This window comes from Vipera berus (genome assembly GCF_964194415.1).
Source record: "Vipera berus genome assembly, chromosome: 2".
Classification (NCBI taxonomy): Eukaryota; Metazoa; Chordata; class Lepidosauria; order Squamata; family Viperidae; genus Vipera; species Vipera berus.
Window position 1 is genome coordinate 215,030,066 of NC_138203.1, and position 27,256 is coordinate 215,057,321.

At 41.1% G+C, this 27,256-nt stretch overlaps 1 protein-coding gene across 14 annotated transcripts in view; it reads right to left on the minus strand.

Annotated features, from left to right (window-relative positions):
* The window catches only part of UIMC1 (ubiquitin interaction motif containing 1), an 82,550-nt gene that overhangs the window by 14,643 nt on the left and 40,651 nt on the right, over positions 1-27,256 (minus strand). For 12 of the 14 annotated variants that reach the window (XR_014025117.1, XR_014025118.1, XM_081317705.1 and 9 more), the window contains 5 exons: positions 26,023-27,144; positions 20,378-20,442; positions 17,437-17,525; positions 16,383-16,462; positions 8,530-8,689 (listed from right to left, as the gene is read on the minus strand). Coding sequence is in view for 11 of the 14 variants with exons in the window: in XM_081317705.1 (XP_081173831.1) it covers positions 8,530-8,689; positions 16,383-16,462; positions 17,437-17,525; positions 20,378-20,442; positions 26,023-27,144 (1,516 nt within the window). In the remaining 3 variants the exon portion in view is untranslated. Of the gene's footprint in view, positions 1-7,976; positions 8,095-8,529; positions 8,690-16,382; positions 16,463-17,436; positions 17,526-20,377; positions 20,443-26,022; positions 27,145-27,256 lie in introns of all 14 variants that reach the window. The other 2 variants (XR_014025119.1, XM_081317701.1) reach the window with 2 other exon arrangements.

Consider the following 27,256-nt stretch of genomic DNA (forward strand, 5'->3'; position numbering starts at 1 on the left):
CTCTCTTGATTCCTCTGAATATAAAATAACCTCCCTTCAGTGCATTCCATATCGACTAACCCTTTCCATCCATGCTGAGAGGGGTCTGGAAGCTAATGGCAGCACTTTGTAATTAAAATACTCATGGAGGACCCATAATGGGCCCCTGCAAGTATTTTGAATAATTTGGTACATTCCTGGCAATTTCTCCTTTAATTTTTTTTTATGAGTACATTTTGAGTTCTTCTGATTCTCCAAAATTTTAGAACAAACTTTTCCAAACTATTTCCTAGCCTATGAGAAGGATTACTGAGCCTTGGTGGAGCAGTGGGCTAATGCCTCCTTAAGTAACACCAGCTGCCTGCAATTAGTGCAGGTTCGCATCCCACCAGGCTCAAGGTTGACTCAGCCTTCCATCCTTCCGAGGTAGGTAAAATGAGGACCCAGATTGTTGGGGGCAATTAAGCTGACTTTGTAATAATGCCGCTGGGGTGTGTGTGAAAGCCCTAATAAGCAGGCATATACATAGAATGAAGGCTACTGCTAAGCTTGTAAACCGCCCTGAGTCTTCGGAGAAGGGCGGGATATAAATGGAATTAAATTAAAATAAAATAAAAAATAAAAAATTATTTTTCTAATGTGACTTCTGACATAATCTTAATGACTTCCTTACTATTTAAAGATACTGTGTAGATAGTGTCTTGAAATCACCTTACTATTTCAAGAAACAAATTTACATGTTCAAAGCAAAAATTATCTCAGAATGTATCTAATATACTTTGAGGGGAAAGAAATAGGAAGAAGATCCAATAAACAAAAGACTCAGTTTCAGTTTACTCTTGGTGGTCACTGAACAAAATCTTTCAGGGCTCCTCAAACACAGGGGAATTGCCAGAGGAAAAGAGCTGATGTGGTTCCAATCTTCAAAAGAAAAAAGAAAAAAAGGGGGGGTGTACCTGGGAAACTACAGACCAATCAGCTTGACATCAATACCTGGGAAAATTTTGGAGAAGATAATCAAGCTGTGGATTTGTGTGCATCTAGAAATGAGCAAGGCAATTACTAGAAGCCAGCATGGCTTCATTAAAACATGTCAGACAAACCTTATTGCCTTCTTTGACAAAGTGACTAAATTAGTTGATAAATGAAATGCTATGGACACAGTTTACTTAGGCATCTGATAAGGCATTTGCCAAAGTAGACCACAGCCTACTCTTAATAAGACAGAACAATGTGGGACAAACATTACCACCACCAGATGGATTTGTAATTGGATGACCAACCAAACTCAGCATGTCATCCTCAATGGAAGTCCATCTACATGGCGGGAAGCATGAAGTGCGGTACCTTAAGATCTTGTCCTGAGTCTAATGCTCTTCAGCATCACAAATGATCTAGATGAGGGCATAGAAGGGGAACTCACCAAATTTGCAAATAACACCAAGCTGGGGAAAACTGCTAACACTTTAGATGATAGACTCAAGATTCAGAAAGATCTTGATGTACTTGTGCAGTGGGCCCTAGCCAACAAAATGCAATTCAGTGGTGAGAAAAGTAAGGTCTTAAGCAAGAACAACCAAATGCACAGTATAGAAGAGGTGATACCTAGCCCCAAGTAACATTTGTGAGAGAGATTTAGATTCCTAGTGGACGACCACTTAAGTATGAACCACACTGTGCTGCAGCTGCCAAAAAAGCCAATACTGTCCTAGGCTGCATCGACAGAGGGAATACTTCCAAAATCACATGAAGCAATAGTACTACTTTATATTTACATTAAGGGAGGCCCCACATAGAATACCATGAACAGTTCTGGTCACCACAATACAGGAAAGATGCTGAGACCCTAGAGATAGTACAGAGGGTCTAGTAGTCCAATGAAGAGGACTAGGGGGTGACATGAAAACTCTTCCAGTACTTGAGGGGCTATCACAGAGAGGAGAAAGTCAGCTTATAATCCAAAGCACCTGAGGGCAGTAATGGGTGGAAGCTCATTAAAGAGATCCATCCTGGAACTAAGGAGAAATTTCCTGACCGTGAGTACAATTAATCAGTGGAATGGCCTGCCTCCTGAAGTTGTGGGTGTTCCAGCACTGGAGGTTTTCAAGAAAAGATTGGGCAATCATTTGCCAGAATGGTGTAAGGTCTACTGCTCGAGCAAGGGGTTGCACTAGAAGGCCTCCAAGATCCCTTCTGACACCATGATTCTAGAATTGCATACAGGTGAAACTCGAAAAATTAGAATATCGTGCAAAAGTTCATTTATTTCAGTAATGCAACTTAAAAGGGGAAACTAATATATGAGATAGACTCATTACATGCAAAGCAAGATAGTTCAAGCCGTGATTTGTCATAATTGTGATGATTATGGCGTACAGCTCATGAAAACCCCAAATCCACAATCTCAGTAAATTAGAATATTACATGCAATCAATAAAACAAGGAGTGTCCATAGAACAATATCGGACCTCTGAAAAGTATAAGCATGCATATGTACTCAGTACTTGGTTTGGGCCCCTTTTGCAGCAATTCCTGCCTCAATGCGGCATGGCATGGAAGCTATCAGCCTGTGGCACTGCTGAGGTGTTATGGAAGACCAGGATGCTTCAATAGCGGCCTTCAGCTCTTCTGCATTGTTCGGTCTCATGTCTCTCATCTTTCTCTTGGCAATGCCCCATAGATTCTCTACGGGGTTGAGGTCAGGCGAGTTTGCTGGCCAATCAAGCACAGTAATCCCACGGTCATTGAACCAGGTTTTGGTGATTTTGGCAGTGTGGGCAGGTGCCAAGTCCAGCTGGAAAATGAAGTCAATAAAGTTCGTCTGTGGAAGGAAGCATGAAGTGCTCCAAAATCTCCTGGTAGACGGCTGCGTTGACCCTGGACTTAATGAAGCACAGTGTACCAACACCAGCAGATGACATGGCTCCCCAAATCAACACAGACTGTGGAAACTTCACACTGGACTTCAAGCATCTTGCAGTGTGTGCCTCTCCATTCTTCCTCCAGACTCTGGGTCCTTGGTTTCCAAATGAGATGCAAAAGTTGCTCTCATCAGAAAAGACGACTTTGGACCACTGAGCAACAGACCAGGTCTGTTTTTCTTTAGCCCAGGTAAGACGCTTCTGACGTTGTTTGTTGTTCAGGAGCGGCTTGACAAGAGGAATACGACATTTGAAGCCCATGTCCAGGATCCGTCTGTGTGTGGTGGCTCTTGATGCACTGACTCCAGCCTCAGTCCACTCCTTGTGAAAGTCCCCAACACTTTTGAATGGCCTTTTCCTGACAATCCTCTCCAGGCTGCGGTCATCCCTGCTGCTTGTGCACCTTTTTCTTCCACACCTTTCCCTTCCACATAACCTTCTATTAATGTGCTTTGATACAGCACTTTGGGAACATCCAACTTCTTTTGCAATTACCTTTTGAGGCTTTCCCTCCTTATGGAGGGTGTCAATGATGGTTTTCTGCACAACTGTCAGGTCAGCAGTCTTCCCCATGATTGTGATTCCTACTGAACCAGACTGAGAGACCATTTAAAGGCTCAGGAACCCTTTGCAGGTGTTATGGCTTAATTAGCTGATTAGAGTGGGACACTTTGAGCCTAGAATATTGCACCTTTTCACAATATTCTAATTTTCTGAGATTGTGGATTTGGGGTTTTCATGAGCTGTAAGCCATAATCATCACAATTATGACAAATCACGGCTTGAACTATCTTGCTTTGCATGTAATGAGTCTATCTCATATATTAGTTTCCCCTTTTAAGTTGCATTACTGAAATAAATGAACTTTTGCACGATATTCTAATTTTTCGAGTTTTACCTGTACCTTGGCTATATTTACCAGACCATGCTAGTAACTTATGCATGTTAAATATAGGGAAATTGAGTTGAAGGAGCAGCATCAGCAATGTATATACAAGCCCCCAAGGAGAAAATAACCTCCACTTCAACTTTTTCATAGATACCGTCTTGGATTCCCATTTCTATGATAAAATACCATTGAAAGTCCCTCATACTGACATAAAGCTCCTCAAAGAAGCAGCCTGTAAATCTTGGAGTATTTTTTCGATGTACTAGTATCCTTTTGCAAGTAGATAATTTTCAAATTTTGCATCATATTCCATATATTACCAGAAGAGAAAATAGCAGATATTTAAATTTTTATAAACACTGGGGGGGGGGATCCCTAAATGAGATCAATGACTCAAGCTGGTTTCCTTTGCAGCAGGCTTCCCACTGTGTTGATACAAGACCCCATCCCACAATCATTACATCCCTCAGTATTAAATACACACATATTTTTAATCAGCCTTGCTATTTTTAAAAAATACTTATTAATAATGGTATTATTTCTTGCCATGTTGGCCTTAAAATGCTATCTCAGTGTCACTTCTCTTGACGTTGAAGCCTTTTTTAAAAACAGCGTCAACGGGAGAGCTAAGGGAAAGGAAGACTTGACACCTTGCACCTGAGGTGTGGCTGCAAGGCGGGTAAAAAATGACATCCTGTCTCAACCCCAGATGCATTCTGCAACATTATGACACACTATTTCTTTTCAACGAAGTTGGAAATTGACTCATTGTGGAGGGGAAGACAATTCACTGTTAATCTTTGATGATATTCTCGGTTAACATTCTGGAAATACCTAGAGAGCGGAACAAAGAGAAGCAGGAGACTGCTCCACAAAATAGACTTGCATTATGTAATTAGCAGGTATCTAGAAAAGAAATCTAGGGGTCTCCCTATCTGAGTTACAGTGGTAACCTACCAAGAAAGTGCCAGCCAAAACAGGTATGCAGGAGGCTCTGACAGCCTTCTGTTGCCCGAAGCCCTTTTTCTTCCTATGAGGATCATGGAATGGGACAGGACCACTCAGTCCAATATGTTGCTCACTACAGGGATCCAAACGAAAGCATCCCTAATAGCTAGCTGCCCATCCTTTACCTAAACATATTCAAAGAATTGAAGCCACTACCTCTCTAAGTAATTGGTTTCACTGTCAAAACTGTTCTTACTCTTAAGATCTTTTTTCCTGAATTGCAACCAGAATCTGCCTTCCTGCAACTTCAATGTATTATTCTGTGTTCCGCTCGGTGAAGTGACAGAAAATAGATCTTGCCCTTCTCCTGTATGCAGTTCTTTCGGTTGACGGCTATCATCTCTCCCCTTACAACTTTTCTTCCAAAGGCTAAACTTGACACTGCTGCGTGGGATGTCTGTGTCCGAAATGGCTGAGAGGTATCCAACTGGAGACTTCTGTTCAGGCGACTCCATCTGAGCCACAGTTTCTCCATATGTAAGTTGTGTTATCCAATGACACACCCTCGCATATCAGCATCCCTCCCGTCTTGACAATTACAACAGTGGTAAAAGGCAAAGATTTCAGGTAGGTTTGCCAAAGAAGTGAAAGACCAGCTTAGCTAAAAGCTGCAAGTGTGTGTGTATTTTCAACCACAGTAATTGCCTGAACACAGAAAGCCACGTAACCATACCTCGGGTGAAATGGTCTTCTGTATCCGCCAAGCTGATGCAGCTTCTTTAAATTACAAACTCAAATAACAGCCAAGGAATTTACAGGAGGCAGTTACAGAACAATAAATGGACAAGTCACAGAGGTTATTTTGTAATGAAAAACACTGAAAGATGGTAGAGTTTATAGTATCAGAGACCTCCACGGGAAAACCAATTAAGAACTCCCCAAATTGAATCATTGACCCGCCCAAGTCAACACTCAGGAAGTACAGTAGCCTTCTTGGAACAGATTAAGGAGAAGGATGGTTCAAAGTTTTGATTTTCTTTCACAGTGCTGTTGCCCTGATTGCAGAGCAGACAAATATAAAGACTATTCAGAAGCAACTGGTCAAGTGTGGGGGGATGTGAAATAGAGAATTTTCAAAATAACATCGGGCCAACTTGACTCAGCTAGCTTCAGATACTTATATCAACTTTTAGAAGGTTGCTTTAACAGGAAAACATCGAAAGGCCTTAAGAAATTTTGCAGATGCAAGTCTGATCTAAATCAAATCATTGATCCAGAGACCATGAGAAGCCCTAAATCCCTGAGGATTCGATTATGATTTTGATTTGCCATAGTGCAGTTTCAGTATTGTAGACGCCATGTGAAGGCATTAAGGGGGCTATGGAAAAAAGAGTAAAAAGCTAGTTTTAGGGAAGGTGTAGAAAATTTTATTTGAGAGCCATTTGAGCCATACATCCAAGCAAGGTAAAATATTAAGTGGAGGGAAGATGTTTGTGAGTTTATATACAAAGTAAAGGATAGCTTTTATTGTATTCTGTTTTTTATATAATGCATTTAAAAGGCAAATAATAAATATAAGGCATTATATTTTGCCTTACATCTACCATTTCCAAAACATTAAACCACAAAAAAATTATCTTATGACTGGATAATTACATTCTCTTCTTCATATTTCTTCCTATTATTATCACAGCAACTGTTTTTAGAAACTATCATATTTATAAATGCAAATAACTAATCAACCAACAGAAACAATTAAAGCGAAAGCAAAGACTTTCTCCCTATTGGAAGTAGAATCTCTGTCCATAATTCAGGTTGTACTACAGTCCTAATAATATGTTGCACAGGCCACTACACGTACAACAGTGAGTGCATGTTATGACTAATTATACACAGAGGTATACACATATAAGTAAATAAAATGATTGAAATAATTGTATACTTAGTATACAATACTATGGTGCAAACAGGGAGATAACAGGGCATATTGGGGAACATAAAACACAGGAACACTTCTTAAAAATACACAAGTCCTTGTTAGAAGTTAGGGAAAAAAATGACCTTCATTATAGAAATATTAGTCCTCACTACAGCATGAAAAGATTTAGGCAACTATTGACAACAAATGGTCAGAGACAAAGAAACTATTTTTTTAATTGCTCAAATTCATAACATTTGATTTTTATAATTTCTAATTCAATAAAGATTTCTGAAGGGCTAAATCAACTTGTTCATATTTGAGAGTATGAGAGTAGTAATTTTAGAACTGTAATAATGCTTACCTATAATGTACTGCAGCTTGACATGACATGGTTAGTGGCATGACAAGGTTAATTAAAAGAACTATGCCATTATATTAATCATACCATTAAAATGCAAATTGGTAATACCTTCTCCCTATCATGATATATTTACAATATTGTCTTTGCTAGAAATCAGGTGTCATATCTCTCCCTTACTAAAGGGGAGGCCAGACTCTGCATTAGTGATTCTAGTTAATTTGGTCTCCTTTATGGACTACATAATCAGAACTGAATTGATGTTATAGTAATCAGATCACAAAAATATTAAGGCAACATTTGGAATTCTGTAGTTTGAATTCCAAGTCCAACACTGCTGTTCCCTGGGACTAGGTAGATGGGGAAGGGGAAGGAATGACAGACCAATCGCCTGACCAATGGGAGGGCAGAAATACTGATGCTCCAACCAGTATGCCTGCCATCCATCCATCCATCCAATTTCTATAGCCACCCATCTCTTTCTTCTCATTCCTGTTGCTTATAGAGTAATGAGAAAAGCAATAATGATAGGAGGCAGGGAGAGCAACAGATCTCTCTGTTGTTTTTAATGAATAATGGGCGGGGATAGCATCTACAGCGTTTTGGCTCTGGAATGTGATAATTTCTACTAATTGGAAGTCACTTGTTCTGCAGCTCCAGACGAAACACCACAAAACTATCTTTGCAGTGTTTTTCTGAAACAGGAATTAAGCTTAGTTAATTGCTAATCAACTCAGCTTCTCAATCTCATGTAAGCCCTACAACATTGTTGGGACACAGGAAGGCAATATCCATTTAAACTTGGTACTATCCCCATATGTGGAAAGAGCCTAAGGCACCATTCCTGATGCTAAATAAGATGTCTAAATACAATAAATATTTTTCCCGTGTATTATACATATATAACTGTGCAGGTTAAATATTTAGGATACTTGTCATATCAGGCAGACATTCACTTACTAAATATCAATGCCTAGCAAGAGCTGTTTGCAAAGTTAACTCTTTTAATCCAGCAGCATTATGCAGCAATGTTAACCACTAAGGACAGGATTTCTCACTGGTAAATAACTTAGTAGACCTGGAAACAGAAGCATGTTAGGGATAAGAACAGGGGCTAGTCAAGATTAAAATGCTTGGACTTCACTTCATAACATGAAAATGAGAGGTTGCATTAACAAATAATGGAGACTAAATTATGGACTAAGGTGCTAGGTCTAGAACAGACATGTCAAACGTGCAACATCACGTGACGTCGCGCGACGTATCGGAGCTTTTTCCCCATTGCCGGCAATGGGGTGGGCGCGGTTTCGTCGCGACGCATCCGGCCTACGGGCCGGCAGTTTGACACCCCTGGTCTAGAAGCTACATACAGTTCTGAGCACTGGATAAACTATACAGAACTGTATGGAAGTTGTCCCCCAACGGATTTTCCTAACTAATGCCATAATTGCAAACAGATGCACGGGGTCGGCCAGAACTGAAGCACGGTTGCAAATCAGAGAAAGCAGCGAACCTGGACCATCTTCAACTGCGTCCTCTCCAGTGCCATTACAATTCATAGCATGCAGCTCAATTTCTGAAGTTGGGAATCTGAGTTCGCACAGCGGACATGGCATGAGGTTATCAGCTTGAGGGCTGTGCCCAGGTGCATGGCCTCTTGCATCTTCATCAGCCTGTGAAAGAGGATAACAAATCAGCTAAGCTGGTGTTGCAAAGTTTGTTGTCCATGCTCAGCCTTGATCATCTGTCATTTCTGATCTTCCCTTGGCTTGATCTTCCCAGCCCAGGAACTTTTTTGCAACCCAACAGGTCAGAGAGCCTGACACTGATGAGTGAGCATCATGCTGCTGATAATCAATGCTCCTTTGATAGACACTGTGTGCTACCAAATCATCATGAGAGCCATATGTCCTATTTAAAGCAAGGATTCCCTGTGCCCCAAGTATGCCATTCTCTTGGGAAAATGATAGGATAGGATAGGATAGGATAGGATAGGATAGGATAGGATAGGATAGGATAGGATAGGATAGGATTATTGTCACGTTGAACGTACACTAATCGTTGATACAGCTTTCAAAGGGTCATCACCTCCAATATACACTACATAAACATGTCAAAAATAAATACAGAACTATGCATATACCCACATATATTATATGACACAGAGAAAGAACAGTCAAGTTCAGGTTACGTATACATGTGCATGGCGAGAAAAATGAATCTTGAGAGTTTACCAGAAGGATGTCATAGGGAACAAAGCTATTACAGAATCGGGTAGTCCTGCTAGAAATACTTCGAAACCTCCTCCCAGAGGGGAGCAACAGAAACAGACCGTAAAGTGGGTGTGTGGGGTCTCTAGCAACGCTTTGAGCTCTAAGCACATAGCGCTTATAAGCAGCATCCTGAATACCAGGAAGCGAGCTTCCTACCGATCTTCTCGGCTGTCCTTACCATTCTCTGTATGGACTTTCTATCTGAGGCACTGCCGCCACCCAACCAGACAGTGATGAAGTTTGTTAAAATGTTTTCAATCGTGCCTCTGTAAAAAGTGGCCAGGGCAGAAGGAGCAAGATGTGCTTTCCTCATCCGACACAGAAAATGCAGACGCTGGTTTGCATGCTTCACCAAGGATGATGTGTGGAGAGACCAATTCAGATTGTTAGTTATCTGCACCCCCAGATACTTAATACTGTTGACCGCCTCTACAGCTGCATCTTACCAATGTCAAAACATCCTTAAATTGAGAAAATGAGAGCACTGGCAACCAAAATAAAGGTGACTGACAGATTTTTCACGCACCGAAGCCAGAGTTTGCCTTTCCCCAGGTGGCTGTACTTCCATCAGTCTGCTCTTCTACCAGGATAAAATACACCTGGGAATCTCAAGGCTTCTGTATGAATATTTCCTCTTTACTGACTCCATCCGGTTTCAGATCCACGTATAGAATAATTGAAAAAGACTTAACATTTTCCCCCTTGGAAGCAGGATATAGTTTAGCTTGTAGGAAAATAGTATCTTCACTAGAGCCTGGTTAATATTCAGTTCTGCAGTGAGTAAGTGGATCGTTTCATTTTCTGACGGTGGGAATTCAAGTAACAAAAGAGGCAAGCCCCAGTTCTGAATTCCAAGTTAACATTTACACAATTAAGCACTCAGGCTATGCAGTACTTCAGATTCAGTTTCCCAAAGGTGCTTCCCAATGCACAGGAGTGTGAACATAGCACCTATACCCACCTCTTAAAACAAGGGTCCCCATCCCCATGGGGTATAGCCCAGTTCAGGGCTGCGGCCCATTTGGAACTGGGCTGTAGAAGTGGTGGGAACGGGAGCACAGATCCAATTGTGCGAACAGTGGACCCATGTGCCCGCCACTTGCACAAATGGAGATGCACGAGTGATAAGCCTAATATAAATGATCCTGTTACTTGTACATGAATAGAAGAAAGTTTGCCTTAGTTTCCAGGCTGGGACAGCATTGCATAGGTAGTTCTTTTACATCCCTCTACCTACCTACCTACCTACCTACCTATCTATCTATCAAATTTATATGCCACCCATCTCATGATAAAAGGTGACTGAGCAGCATTTATTTATTTATTTACAGTATTTATTCATTCTTGCCTGAGCTGGTTGTCATTTTCACAGGAAGATTATTAGCAGTTTTTACAATCTACAGATGCAGGCTGACCCACTTTCTCAGAAAAGACAGCCCCCCCCCCACTACATTAAACGAGTGCAAGAAAGACAGTCTCAATTGGCCTATAGCTATATTATCATCATCCTCAAAGTAAAGTACTTGGCAAAATTCTTGAGTTCTTACTTTAATCTTTTTTTCCTAAAAATATGCTAATCTGAGAACTGAGAGTCTTGTTCTTTGGACTGATCATTTCTAGTTACTATTTATTTTAACCACGTTGCTGAATAAAACACAGTGACTATTCATACAAGTCAGAAAGCATGGTAAACAAATCACAATGGTTAAACTCACAGTCCAAGCTACAGTAAACTAAACTATTATGGCTCAGAAAATATACTGTGACTTAAGTTTCTAAAAGGCACTCAGCCACATCATACAGTAAATTCTTTGATGCACCTGGAATACTGCATCCAGTTTCGGTCACCATGATGTAAAAAAGATGTTGAGACTCTAGAAAGAGTACAGAGAAGAGCAACAAAGATGATTAGGGGGCTGGAGGCCAAAACATATAGGGAACGGTTGCTGGAATTGGGTATGTGTATTTTAACGAAGAGAAGGGTGAGGGGTGACCTGATAGCAGTGTTCCAATATCTCAGGAGCTGCCACAAAGAAGAGGGAGTCAAACTATTCTCCAAAGCACCTGAAAGCAGGACAAGACGCAACGGATGGAAACTAGTCAAGGAGAGAAGCAACCTAGAACTAAGGAGAAACTTCCTGACAGTTAGAACAATTAACCAGTGGAACAACCTGCCTCCAGAAGTGGTGAATGGTCCAACACTGGAAGTTTTTAAAAAGAGACTGGCCAGCCATTTGCCTGAAATGGTATAGGGTTTCCTGCCTGAGCGGGGGTTTGGACTAGATGACCTCCAAGGTCCCTTCCTCCTCCTCCTCCTTCGTCATTATTATTATTATTATTATTATTATTATTATTGTTGTTGTTGTTGTTGTTGTTGTTGTTGTTGTTGTTGTCCTAGATGGAGACTATAACAGAATAACAGAGTTGGAAGGGACCTTGGAGGTCTTCTAGTCCAACCCCCTGCTACAGGCAGGAAACCCTACACCATTTCAGACAAATGGTTGTTCAATCTCTTCTTAAAAATTTCCAGTGTTGGAGCATCCACAACTTTGGGAGGCAAGTTGTTCCACTGATTAATTGTTCTATCTAGACTGTCAGGAAATTTCTCCCTAGTTCTAGGTTGCTTCTCTAAAATTTAAAATATTAAGACAATTTTGTGACTTAGGTCTCAGCTCCAGAAGATAAGAAATAGATTATTCTTGTAAACATGCTCAAATCCTGTTTAATAAATTGAACAGGCCAGTCAGCATACTCTGAGTCCTCCAACTTTAGCAACACTGAATAAATACCAAATTACCTGGATAATTTTCCTATACTGGATTTACAAAAGGGGCTTATTAAAGCTTTGAAGAATTTTGTGAAAAGGGGCAAAGAAAAGAAATAAAAAGAAAGAAATCTCTAGGACATTATTTGGAGGTACTAAATATCAAGATTGTTAAAAGTAAAAGGAAGAAATATAAAGCTGGTTTATTTGATCCAGATTAAAAGAGATATGTTATCTCTGGTAACTCTTAATAGACTTTTGCTGATCGGGACTGAACAATGGATCTTTAAGGATTTGTTTGTAGGTAAGAGATGAGATATGGGAACAAGAGATCATTCACTGTGTTTTAAGAGAAAATGAAAAATTACTACAATTGTTTATACTTGTGGTAAAGGGGGAAGTCATTTGTATACTGTTCTTTTTCTTTACTATAATCTTACTTTTTTCTTTTCTATTTTTCTTTTTTCATTTCTACACTTTCTATTTTTTCTTTTTACTCTCTTCTTTTTCAGCTTGTATTAGTTTTTAACTTTCTAATTGTAACTTTTAATAAAATTACTATATAAAAAAGAGAGTGTGTGTTTTGTGACATACCCGTGAGAGTTTGCTCTTTCTATCAGTTTAATTGCTCAGAATAGCTATCTGTAATTATCCCTAAAGGGATGTGAGTAGAGAAAGCAGGCTGCCTACGTGGAATCCCAGAAAATTATATCCAGATTCTGTCTTCATTCCAGGGTGTTGTAACTGTCTCTCTTGCAGTCATAAAATTTTCCCCTCCAGAATTAGAGGAAAGAATGGGGAGGCAGCAGCTAACCCCTTGGCTCTTTACATACTGTGCCCATTGAATCTATTTCAAAAAGAAACTGTGATGCAAGAGAAATCCTTATTCCATCTTTTAAAAGTATCCTTTCATGGACACATCCCTATAGTTTTCTTGGCAGCAGTAAAGAGGAGTTTGTCACTTCCAGCCTTGACGTTCCTCAGAAATCTCCATTCAAATATGAACCAGGCCTGACTGTACTTAGCTTTGGAGCCCAGATAAGATCTGACATATTCCAAAAGCATTAATTCAGTTTCTATGACTATGACGAATCACAGCTAAACACACAGGGAAAAATCCTCTGATATAATGAGGACATAAATTCAAGCTGTTGCTGTCTCCTAATAACCAGACATTCTTTCCTACCAAAATCTGTACTTACATCTTTTGTTCCCACCCTTCTTCCAAAAAAAGTGTGGACTCCTGTCCACTGACAAGAGTTACGAGCAGAATTTTGGATTAAAAACCATCTTGGAGTTTGATTTGCACACGAGAACCATATTGGTTTAGCAAATCATATCTAATTCTATACCGGGGATAGAAGATGAAAAAAAAAGTATTTTAGAGTTCTTTCTTGGATTTTTTTGTAGTCTCAGAATCACCATGTGTTTACCCATCTGAAACACACAGCCTATTCCTTAAAATACTCAAGTTTTTAACAGGCAAACTGACTCTGCTACTATCATATTCTCCTAATGTCAATCGACTTAAAGATTCCTAAGCATTTCAAAGAAAGATTTGCCGGAACCACTAACAGGTCTGCTTAAATTTTAAACGAGCTAGATGGAATATATTCTATTATGAACTAAGGTAAGGTTATTTTTATTAGGCTAAAACTAAGAAACTCTCTCTTATTCAGATACAGGTGAAGAGAAATGGAGAGAAACTGTCATCTATGTCCTTAGAATGGCTCAGTTCCAAGGAAACCATCAGAAGAGGCAGTCTGATTGATTGTTTTGGCATGCTTCATGTTTTGTTTTATGAGCAGTCTCTTTTAAATAGGCCTGTTGCTTAGCAGTTTCATTGCAAAATTTACATTGTAAAGTAAGAGACCAATAAGGAATTTCACTGAACACTGCTTACATGCATGGGGATTTGTATGATTGGCCTTTAAAAAAAAATCTCAGCTGTCTCACCCTGCTGGCATGTGATCAGAATTAAATTGCAGGCAAACCCTCACAAAATCCTTTTCTAAAGAAACCTAAGGCAGATAATTAAACTGAGGTGGGAATTCTGTGGCTGTTAAATTACATGGCAACTATTAGTACACCACCACATCTTCCGAGTATTTCACATCTTAACATTGCAACATCTCATTTTTCTTTGGCGTGTCATGAAGATATGCTAGGCATAGGATGAGGCATGCCAAAGATGAGGCATTCTGATCAAAACGGTGTTACCCTAATAAGATGACACGTAGACAGATGTGAAGAACGGTCTATTTCTACCCCATTTCCACTTTATACAGCCTTGCAGCGCAAATGCCAGGTGTCCAAACAAACTGCTTACACTCCCACAGTAAATAACTCATTGTAAATGTAAATGTAGAATTGTGTAGCAACACTTGTCAGTCCCTTCCCTCTGAATGGCTTTTGATAAGTCCTGGGAGAAGGGCAGAGAGATGCTTTAACTGCATGATTGGCAGCCCACCCAGCCAAGGGGAAAGCCACAGTATCCCCTGCAGTTTGCAGCTGAAACCTCCTCTGTGGGCCGGCAAAAGAGGCAGCAGCAGTATGGATACAGAAACAAGCTTGTTGAATAGTTTGTCTCATTAATTGCTCAGCCATGGAACTCAAGATGCTATTATGCTCCGTCTAACTCTGTTTAACTGGAGGATTAAATCATGCCGTAGCATTTGGATCCCTCTGCTCAGCACCACGGCAAGGCAAGGTGTAAGATGGGCTACTTTCTTATTCCAAGCGACTCTCATTCTGACCACCTGCTGCCTGCCAGTTCTTTTATTTAATTATTTTAAATATTTATCCACCTCTTATCGTGGCAGGCCCCTTCTTATATTGCACGGTGTTTGAAAAATGTGTTGAATTCCAGGAATACATAACACAGCATACAGTAATGAAATACATAAAATAACATTGCAACAGCTATGAGTAGTTCAACTGCCCCTTCATAACATTTCAAATGGCAGGAGGAATTAAAAAAAAAAGACTTGCAGCCTAAAGTCTATGTTGTAGCAAAGCCTTATTTATACTTTTTTTCCCCCGAGGGAAATGTCATTCCAATGAATCGGCGCTACAACAGAAATCCCACCCCTCCTAACTCCAGCCCAGAACCCCTTCATAAAATATAAAGGACCTTCTCCTAATTGAGACCACCCTACTGCCCTTTTAGACCACGAGCACTTGGCTATTCATTGATATACTCTCTCACACAGCCCCAAATTCTAGCAGACTAAGGGCACTTGGCCAGAAGTGCCTAAGCCGGGGGTCTGCAACCTTGACAACTTTTAAGACTTGTGGACTTCAGCTCCCAGCATAGCTGGCTGAGGAATCCTGGGAGCTGAAGTCCAGGTTGTCAAGGTTGCAGACCCCTGGCCTAAGCTATGCATTAAGATGCCTGTGACAAGGTTATGCTCTGTACTGTAGCCATCTTCATATAGGCACCACACCCTGCGGAGGCTGCGGGGGGGGGGGGGGCTCTAAGAATTATGCTTTTCACATACGAGTCATCTTGTCAAGCATTCTTCAATTTGCTGCATTCATGTAACCTGTCAGAACAGCACTTGGGAGTTCTTTTGATATCCCCTCCCCCTTTAAATTGCAACCTAACTAGGTGTCTTTACCAGAAACAGCAACTGAAGTCAGATGTCATTGTCATGACAGCTGCACGGTGACTGCAGCACCGGTACACTGAAAACTCAACCCAACAGCATTCGTCTGGTGATAATGATACAAGCAAGAGAAGATTTTCTCCGGGTTAATTTAGAGAAACATCTAAGCTTGTTCAATGAAAGCACTAATACGAGCATAGCAATCGGTCTAAAATTCGACAGCGCCATTCAAGCCAGCACTGACACCACACATTCTGCCCACTCCGTTTCCATAAGCAACAGTGGGGAGTTTAATCTCACTGTGAAATCAATTTTGCTCTCATGCTTGTAACCCCTTTGTTCAGTTAGAAACATGAGCCGGGAGCAACTGGTTGCCCTTTCCACAGCAGCATCCAGTGGTGTCCTCTGGCACATTTTAGCATATCACTGCTCACAAAGGCACCATACTGATAAGTGTTGCACCCAAAATGACCAATGTGAGAAAGTCAACGAGAAAGCCCTTAACTAAGAAGAAGTGCCATAACCACGGAGGAGAAATTGATGATAAAAAGGAAAAAAAACACACCAGGAGGCCCAAGATGAGAGGAGGCATTTCCGGACAAGATTTTTCTAGCAAGCTGCCTCTCGTTTCGCAAAGCAGCTCATTTTGGAAAATGGGTAAGCAATGAGACTCCGCAGTCCAGATGCTTTGCTGGCTGTTATTCCCTAAGGACTTGCTTACCTGCAGAAAGACATCTTTGCTGGATGAATGGATTTCTCCACTCTCAGGCTCAACAGCTTGGGATGGACTCTGCTGGGTTTCTGCAAACAGAAATCTCCATGTTAGCAGTGGTGGTGGCAGCCCGCCCCCCCACCCCCGCCTTCCTAGACTCTGTAAGCCCCTTCCAACCCCCTCCCCCCCCAGCAGACTCCACACAAGCTGATAAAACGTATCCCATTTGCTTTACAGTGTCTTCACAGTTTCTAAACATTTTTTAGACTTGTCACAAATGTTAGCAGACAACGTGCAACAACACAGCTGAAGTAGAAGTTTAAAAGCCATAGTGCAGCCATGTGTAGATAAAACTAATGCCGCTCTACGGCGAAATGAGAAACAGGGAACAGGAGGGCACGTAAACTGTACACTGATGGTGCAAGCTGGTGAATAATATTATGCAAGAATAAAACCCCTCAGCTCAGCACCCACGTAGCTGGTGTTTCCTTCGTATCCGGTCTATACTTCCCTCGATAAAAAACCTTAGCCAATCATCTGTGGGAAACCTCACAGTGAAACTTAATCCTGTGTCAAATATACAACTGAAAAAAGCTTGCTTTAAGAAAATAAGGTCAGAATCAGAACGGCTTCGTAAGAGAACAGTTTCACCTTGATCCATTCCTCGTTCACTGAATCAAGTTGCTCGTTCAGAACTAGGAGGAACAAGCATTTCATTCAGTCTCCGAAGGACAGGATCAAGAGACCTTGTCCTGTTAAACCTAACTAAGAAAAAAAGGTCACTATAAACACTTACCAAAATAGTATTTATTCAAAACAAAGCAGCTGAACACAAGTCTTACTTATTTCACCCTCAGTCTGGTGCCAAGCAAACAATAGAAAAAGGGAAATAATGGGGCGAGAAGCATCTGCAGGCAATATGCCCTGGAAGCAAAGGGCTTATGGGGGGGGAGGGAACGCTCTGAAGTCCCACTTAATCATAAACAATAAGGGCCTGCCTGAAAGGAAAGGACATAACCTTTCTGACTCAAAATTGCAAATCGACTGTAAGCAGAGGTCATACCAGGGCACACGGTGATTTCCTCCTCAGCATGATCCTCAGTGGCAATGTCTGGGTTCTTCGTATTGTCCAAGGGAGTCAAGGCAGAAATGCTGCCAAAAACACAAACAGATGATAAATCAAAGCCACAAAGCATTCGGTGAAAGGCGGGTGGGATTCTGTAAGCTCTGCTTATTCAAGGAGGGTAGCAGGAGAGAATGCAACAAGAGGGGGGAAAAAAAAGGGTCTCAAAAAAAAAAAAGCCTGCAAACAATTTGCCTCCCAACACGTCCTAAAAGAAATGTGCAAAAGGAAGGCTGTTTACTGAGATCTGTAAATGTTTCCCCGATGCTTTTTAGTCCTGGTCACAGGAACATGCCGGGTAGCAAAACAGCCATATGCTTAGTAACTCCTGAAAGCAGAACAGCGCAGTGATCTTTTTGACAATGAACGCTTCATTATCCATATTTTACTGATCAGGTTTGTTTTTTTTCAGAAGGCAGGAATCTGACACAATTCAAAGTTTCTGCATAGCAAAGACTTGCCAACATGAAAAGAGCATTTTTTCCCCTTATGCTACATTCAACTTTGCCTGATTCCTCTCATTTCCACTTTCCAGCAAAGTCATGTTGTCTCCATGTCATAAGAGAAAGAGGCTAAGCTACTACGACATAACCATCCTTTCATGCTTCCCGTGAGTTCTGTGTAGTTCCCTTGCTGGAGAGATCAAATATGCAAGTGTATATATTGTTGTTGTTAGTTGCAAAGTCGTGTCCGACCCATCGCGACCCTATGGACAACGTTCCTGCAGGCCTTCCTGTCCTCTACCATCTTCTGGAGTCCATTCAAGCTCACGCCTACTGCTTCAGTGACTCCATCCAGCCACCTCATTCTCTGTCGTCCCCTTCTTCTATTGCCCTCAATCTTTCCCAGCATTAGGCTCTTCTCCAGTGAGTCCTTCCTTCTCATTAGGTGGCCAAAGTATTTGAGTGTATATATAAAAAAACATAAATCCCAGTACTGACTAAAGAAAAGAGTTACTAAATTAAGTAGACAGAAACAGTCATTGCCCAATTTATGATAAATAAGAAAATTCTAATGGAAAATCACGTGACTTCTCTCACTCTTTAAATAAAATAAAACTACTCATAAATACGAAATAATCATTTAACATAACTATTAATAAAACTACTTTAAACCAGTTGTTATGAATCCAAGCTCCAATGTAAACTATCAAGATTTACATCAACAAGGCCTCTGCTAAACAATTTGCCACGACCTTTATAAAACAGGCTAATCAGTTTGAAGTCCTCGTGCATTGCTCACTACATCAACTACCTCTCGGTAACAAAACATAAAACCACTTATTAAAATCTCAATCTGTACTTTGCATAAGCTAGGAAACAATAAAGCTGAGTGGCCCACAGAAACCAGCAGAGGAAAATGTCTTTGGAAGAAACCATTTCCAAAATTACTCCAGAAGCCAAAGAATCAAAGAGCGTCTGAAACCTACTAACTTGGGTGCCGTGCACTGTCCAGCACAGGGCTCTGCTGGCAAAGGGCCACTTGCCAGATGGCAGCTTTTAATCTGCACAAGACTTGAGAACAGCATGGCTATGGTTAGTTCAAGGCAGATGCACTTTCTGATGAAATTAGATGTCACAGTACGGAATGGTCAGCCTTGATCCCAGAGGTCCGATGAGGTCTGGGAAATTGGAACAAGCCTTAAGACATTGATGGTTTTCCATTATGACCATTTGAAATCTAGACAAATACCATCCAGAATTAGGGCTTTCCCTTTTAAATGCTAGCTAATGAATACTTCCCAAACAATGTCACGGTGAAGAAACAAGAGGGGTTTCCCCCCCCTCCTTTGCTCGTCCCCATTCAGTCCCTCCTGAATGGGGAAGAGAAAGAAACCGTCCCACACTTGAACATCTCAAACAACCCCCCCCCAAAAGCATTACCATAAAAAACAAACCAACAAATTCCTTGTGTAATTCTGTACACATTATACCTTCCTTGCTGCAGGGTGGGAAGAGTTATCACATCAGTTAGTCTGCTCCCTCATTCAGCATTCAGCCCAAATGTTGTTAGATCAATGAAAAGAGGATATCAGGCAGTGAAAAACTGGTGGCCTCATGCCAAGGCCATTTAATTATAAGACCTGGGAAAACAACCTAAGAATTAAGTGGCTTTTCCCAGCAACTTCTGACTGAGCACAAATATTGGAACTTTCCTGGGAATTTATTTCATGAAACATTCCCTGACCTGTGCCATCTCCTCAAATAGCCTTCATTTTCTGATCTCGGTGGAAAACTGTTCTAGCTTGCACATTTAATTCTTGCTTTACGAAGCTTCTAAGAAGCAGACTTCCAAGAATATATCCCTAGAAATGGCCATCTTGCTGTTCCTGCTAAAGAAGGTACATAGCAGTGACCCAAATGTAAAAGGTAAGCAGCAGCTCCCAGTCCTTCTGTTCCCTTTTTCTGAAGCTCCCAAATTACATGCATCACTCGCTCCTACCTTATTTGGGCTTCCAAGAACATTGTTGTCTCAAGGAAACAAATATTTGTCACTATTAGGATGATTTTCTTAGATTCCTCTTCTATTCTTTCCATTTCATACACATGCACGTGTGCGTGCACACACAGACACACACACACACACACACACACAAAAACCATGCCTACACATGGACTCTGAATTTATTGCTGTCGCTATTCCCAAAAGCCTACTGCTTTGAGCAATGTCAAATTAAATCATCACGTTTTTTTGGCCAGGAGCTGTACTTATGAAAAAAAATCTTTGTTGCAATGGATACTTTTTCCTTTATATTTTAAAGAATTGGGCACATTTCCGATGGCTATTCTCTTCTGCTGGATCATATATGCCACTACCTAGTCCTGCTTAGTAACCATTTTGGTTATTACAGAATCAAAAGTGATGAAATTTATCTCCTTGCCTTTGTGTAATCTGTACAGGCTCCCTTTCTTCAAGCATATCTTCTGCAAACAGCACCTGGGAAGCCTAAGAAGAAAAAAACATAATTATTATTTGACTATACATTACATTATTGGCTATATTTACAAGTAGTCCTCGACTTTCAACTGTTCCATTTATTGACCGTTTGAAGTGACTCACAAAAATGTAACTTATGATCATTTCTCACACTTACCACCCTTGCGGCATCTCCGTGGTGGTCACATGGTCAAAATTCAGGGGCTTGGCAACTGAGCCACATTTACGATGGCTGCAGTGTCCCGGGGTCACGTGATCCCCTTTTGTGACCTTTTGACAAGCAAAGTCCATGGGGAAGGGTGACGAAGTGAACAACTGCAGTGATTCACTTAACAACTATGGCAAGATTCACTCAACAAATGTCATGCTTAGCAACAAACGTTTGGGGCTCAACTGAGGTCGTACGTTGAGGACTACCTCAACGATATTACACATCTAAAGAGACCCAAAGATCACCTGATTTCAAAATCATAAAAGTTAGAAGAAGCAGATTCCAAAAGGAAAAGGTCACCTAATAATTGCTGGCAACCACTTAAAGAAGCTGGGTCTTTTCCTGGGAGTTATGGCATATACATTCTTATTCCCCTAGAAGTGTATTTGAGAAGGTCTCCTGCAAATCAAATCGCTACAGAGTCCTAATAAAAGCTGGAAGAAACTAGATAACCACCATAACTAATTTCCCATAATTAAGTTCTCGTCAAGGAGATCTGCTTAACAACCAATACCAAAACAGGAAGCAATACAAACCAAGAATTGCAGCCAAGAAGGCATGTTCTGTTGGACAAGTTGGGATAATAATCATAACAAGAGTTTGTTTTCATGAAACCTAAACTCAAAAGTTAAATTCAGAAGCAAGGGTGCTATAAAGGCTAACTCTGAAAAAGAACCAATCTGGAGAACTAATACACTTCAGATATTGAATGCATCACTTCATTGTCTAAAAGAGAAATGCAATCTTGCAAAATGTTTCGTGAGTATATATACCCTGAAAAAATGAAGTCCACATCAGAATTAATCAGCTGGAAATAAAGTTGACAAATGGATTATCATTTCATATCTACAGACATTAGCGAGAAACTAATTGTACTAAATGCGTATTCTGAAAAGTAAATATGTTCTACTATACAAATTTTAAATGAAGTGGCTTTCTGGATTTGAGAATTCTTCCAGGGCCAAGTGCTAAATATTTACCTGTGTTTTTCTACACACAAAACGTTTTGGTGTAAAAGAATAAGAAAACATTCTGAGAGTAGAAAGCTAGAATCTGTAGCCCAGGGGTAGGCAACCTTGGCTCTTTTATGACTCGTGGACTTCAACTCCCAGAATTCCTGAGCCAGCCATGCTGAGGGAAAAGGGGGAGGTTTCCAAGCTGAGCCATGCTGGCTCAGGAATTCTGGGAGTTGAAGTCCACGAGTCATAAAAGAGCCAAGGTTGCCTACCCCTGCTCTAGCCTGACAACTGTCATACTCCTTAATTCTGACAGACCTTTAACCTTATTCTGCTAAATTTGTGATTATGTTTTTCCATTCTCTTTTCCCAATCTCCCCACTCCCACCCGCATTTACTCTTCCCTTTCTCTCTTCTTCCTACGCCCCCATATTTTTTGTCAGTCTAAGCAAACATATTGTGAATTATCCATTTTGGGTGAAGAATATGGTCCTAACTACAAGTGAGGACAAATGCTATTACACATAATCTCCTTCCTACTATGTTTCAAGAGCAGACTCAATATTATTGGAAAAGCTTGCAAACACGGCTTAAAGGGGAAAGGCAAATAGCCCTAGGACCATGAGTAGACTCAACAAGTATACTTTTCCAGGGTGTGTGTGCCATCAGGTAATATATTTGAATCCTGGCACCTGCCTAGATTAGTCCCTTGGCAAGATTTTTCGAAAATGGTTTTGCCTTTCCTCCTTCCTAGGGCTGGGAGAATGACGGGCGCAAGGTCAGCCAGTTGACTTTGGGCCTATGGTGGGACTAGAAATCACAGTCTTTTTGGCTTCTACCTTGAGGCCTCTACGTCAAACTGGCTTTTCCTTTGCACTTTGCAAAGAATCTCCTCTTATATTCTTAAGATGGTAGAGCAGATGTTTAAAATGCAATACAAATGACCACCCCCAAATTTATCTTTCTCAGTTCCTTTTTTTTAAGGGAATATGCTTATTCAGATTCAGAAGATCTTAATGTTTGTTCAATCAGTCCTAGAAAAGAAATGAAGAAACTGACTTGCTTCTTAATGTTAAATTAGATAGATTTGAAGCCTCTTGTTCCCATATCAAAGCATCCCCCTCTCTCTTTGAAATAATTGTCCTTAATCCAGATGATTAAAGTCCTGGAGGCTAAAAGATAAGAAGAACAGTTGCAGGACTTGGGTTTGGCTAGTCTAGAGAAAAGAAGGACCAGGGGGGACATGATAGCAGTGTTCCAATATTTGAGAAGCTGCCACAAAAAGGAGGGGGGGCAACATATTTTCCAAAGCACCAGGAGGCAAGAAACAAGGGATGGAAACTAATCAAGGGGAAAAGCAACCTGGAATTAAGGGAAAACTTCCTAACGGTGAGAACAATTAACCAATGGAAGAACTTGCCGTCACCACTCGGGTTTTTTAAGAAGAAACTGTCTGAAATGGTATAGGGCAGGGGTAGGCAACCTCGGCTCTTTTATGACTCATGGACTTCCAGAATTCCTGAGCCAGCCGGCTCAGGAATTCTGGGAGTTGAAGTCCATGAGTCATAAAAGAGCCGAGGTTGCCTACCCCTGGAATAGGGTCTCCTGCTTGAGGAGTGGGCTGGACTACAATGCCTCCAAAGTCCTTTCCAGCTCGATTCTGATTGATTGAACCCCAAACACCTGCCCATAAAATGGAGGAGAGAATGGAGAATTAGCACGATTAGAGTATTCGCAACAGTTTCACGGGAATATTATTTTCAGCAGAAGTCCACAACTGCTGCAACCACTTGCTTCACTCTGGACAACAAATAAGAAAAATGTCCCGCTATGTCAACAGAAGTATATGCTTCTTCCTGAAGAACACATGGAGCTTGAAAGAGTCACTCAAGCACTTTTAACCATTTTAACACAATTTCATGGAATCGCAGTGAGCAAAAGAATCACTAGGGAAGACCGGAAGAAGCTGTAGCTGTTGCCTTCATTAACCATTTTGCCAAGTGAGCAAATGCAAGCAGTACAGTTAAATAGGCTTGCCACTAATGCAAACCACCCGAAAAAGCACCTTGCAGATTCTACATTGACAACTTATTCAGCTATACTGTAGTAGTAACAAGTGGCTCAACCAAGCAGCTGGCTGATAGCATCTGCTTGGACTGAACAACTAAGGAGACATGTTGGCACTTTAAATACATTAGTGCTTCCACTACTGTCAACACAAAGGGCACTGAAACGGTGACAAAGTATGCCGGTAGGTAATTACGACAAAGAAAAATACGATGCTCAAATGAAGCTTAAAACACGGAAAGTAGACTTTGAATTATCTGCCCGCTGCTTCCATGTTCTATTTCATGTGGAAGAAAGAAAAGCAATGTTAAAAATTACCTGTCGGGAAGCATATTGTTAGACTTGGCTGCCTTCCCGCCTTTACTTCTCTGTTCTACCATTATAAAGTGCTTTTGTGTCTATTTACAAGTGAGGACTTAAGCTTTTTGCATTTTAATTGTATTTTCAAGTTTCCCCAATTATGCCATTTGTCTCTTGTGGTCCTAAAGCAATTTTAAATGTCAAGACCATTATTCCCCAACTTGAGCTGCATGAAAAGCTCAAGAATTCAGCAGTGATGGAGGCTTACTGTGCATTTCACTTGCCAAAATACATTCCAAATTAAATATGGTCAGAGGTTCCAACAAGAGAACAGAGAAGGTTTGACCTTAAACCATTCAGGTCATTGCCAGCTTATCATAAGTGAGTAAAGAAATTGGGCACAAAGCCAACTGTTTCTCTTTGCAGGTCATCTTTAAGGTTGTTTAAATATAACCACTTTGGAGCCAAGTCTACGAGACCTAAAGCACAAACTGCACTGCTCCTCCATTTCTAAAAGAAAATGCAGACGTGACAGATTTTCCTCAGAATGCTCAACATTATAAGGTTGAGTATAAATATCACAAAACAAGTTAAGTATCTTTCTATCACCAGGGTAAACAATCCAATATACTTGAAAATAGTAACAACAAGGTTCAGGTTCAGCCGGAAGAAGATGAAGTTATACAATGATCTAGCAGCGAAGTCATTATGAAAAATGAGGGTTGAAAAAGGCTGACACAAACTTAAAATACAACAGCAATAAATACTTCATCTGACTAGCAATGGGTTTCAGACACGGTGGTGAGCGAAAGCTGCCTCTTGCCCCTGAAGAGAGAAAACCTGACACCTAGCGGCCACTCAGTAGATATTTAAAGGATACTTTCAGCAAACGAAACCAAGATTAAGCTTAGTTCTGGCCTCACTGCATAAACTTTGACAACTAGAGAGATTGTGAGGTTTTCCTGGATATGCCTCATTTTTGGTCATATAATACAATGAATGAAAAGGAGAGTGCACTGCTCAAAAATGCAAAGCAGAAACACAGAGGAAGCATGAAAGATTGATAGGTTTGGGAAATGTAATAACTCCAAAGGACAAAGCAATAAAACAAATTCAATAATATAAATTAAAATTTCAGCTCAGAGTAGCAAAAGTTCACAGCTGAAAATAAACCATGTTCCACAGCTGTCCGAATATAATACCATACAGATTTCACATCTTGCTGATTCTAACAAATGCGACATAATCTAGCCACGATTTTAGCAAAACCCCTTGATCAGCAACCCAGAGCGTCCATTTATTCTACAGTGCTGTGCATTTGTGAATATAATTTTATTTACATTGTAAACTAAATTAGTATATAGGTAGACCTTGATTTACAATCCTTCGTTTAGTGACCATTTGAAATTAAAAGCAGCACTGAAAAAAAATGACTCATCACTAATTTTCACACTTACAACTACTGTCGCCCCCCCCCCCCCCGTCACATGCACAAAATTAGGAAGCTTGGCAGCTGGCATGTTAATTATGGCAGTTATACAGTTGTGATCATGTGATCACCATTTGTAACCTTCCTAGCCGGCTTCCAACAAGCGAAATCAAAGGGGGGAAAGCCAGATTCACTGAATGACTGCATGATTCACTTAACAACTGCAGTGATTCGCTTAACGATACTAGCAAAAAAGATCATAACATGGGCAAAACTCAATTTAAAAAATTGTCTTGCTTAGCAACAAATTCTTTTTGGCTCAGTTGTGATCATAAGTCAGGGACTATCTGTACTCTTAAAAGCAGATTTTCAGAGGACGCTAATGGCTTCAGAACCCTTGAAGCATCATTGGATAGCATTCAGTACAGCAGTTGGCAATTTACAGCTCCCAAACAATTCTTTGTGTCCCCTAGAATTCCCTCTAACCTTACCTTTACTGCTGAAAAATCAATAGCATAATTTCCTGCCATTTTGATCTAAGAATGTGCACGCAGCAAAATGCTTAGCCGCTCTGCTCTTGTTGTTGTTGTTGTTGATTCATAATTCTCCAGGTAGGGCAAACGTACCTGAAGAGAGCTGCTTGCTGGTTCATCTCCACACTCAGAGTTGCTTCCCTCTGCTACATCCTGCGCTGGATGCTTGTAAAACTCTCCATTTACTCGGGAAAGGAGCCAGGACACATTGTCGGGTTCCTTTTTCTCATCCATGTCTTCCCCTTCTTGATCATCGGTATCTTCTCTTTGCCGTGACGTTTCCTCATCGTTTGCAAGTTCGCTTTGTCTCAGGGAGCGTGAATTAGGAACAATTGGTTGCCCAAACGGCTTCTTCAGCAGGAGCTGCCGCTGAGCCCGTTTCAGGCTCTTCTGGTAAACCTCAAGCTGGCACATGATGACTTGAGTATATTTGTTAGGATCTATTCCTTTGGGGCAGAATGGAACACCCCAATAGTAGTGCACCACATCCGGCTCTTCCCGCTGGCATTTCTCATCAGTCCAAGGAAGGGTGCAGATTGGCAGGGGGGTTTCCGGGAGGCCAGTCCTTTCTGCAAGCTCGGCAGACACACGTGTATTTTCGCTACGCTCAGCCTGATCTCTGAACTCAGAAGGACTTCCGTCCCGATCGAAAGGACTCTGCTGCTGGACTTCCTTCTGTAGGACTCCTGGGCAATCAAGGTGAAGATTTCCTTCGAAGTAATTTGGGGACTGTTCCATTTCTTCATATGATGGTGTCAGAAGGCTGCTCTTTTCCGAAAAGAGCCTCCGGGGTGCCAGTTGCCAAGGCCTCCGAGGTCTTTGGGGAAAGGTGGGACTTCGGATAATAGGTAACTCCTCTTCTGCACTACGTGACGAATCACTGGAGCAGCTCCCAGCCGGCGAGGAAGAGCCCGACCTTCCAAAAGGCTGGCTGTTCCCTGGAGATACAATTATGCTAGAGACTAGTGAGTTTTCAACTATGTCCTGGCTTAACCTCGTCAGTACTACCAGGGGACTCTTGGTGACATCTGTCTGTCTGTTCCCATCAGCTTTGTCACTTGGAAAGAGGGAGCAAGGAGACTCAGAGGAAGGTAGCGGAACTTCCAGGAGCCGAGAATCCTCTGCTCCAGATGGGTGGTTTTGCCCTGGACACACTGATGCCTGGGAAAGGAGAGGCAAAGGCGCTGCAGCAGAAAGCTCAGAAGGCTGGCAGCTCTACAGGAAGAACAAGAGCAAACAGAAAATGAAAATGATTTGCACGTATGTGTGTGTGTGTGTGTGTGTGTGGGTGTGTGTGTATATAATTCTGTATTCTTCTAATTATGAA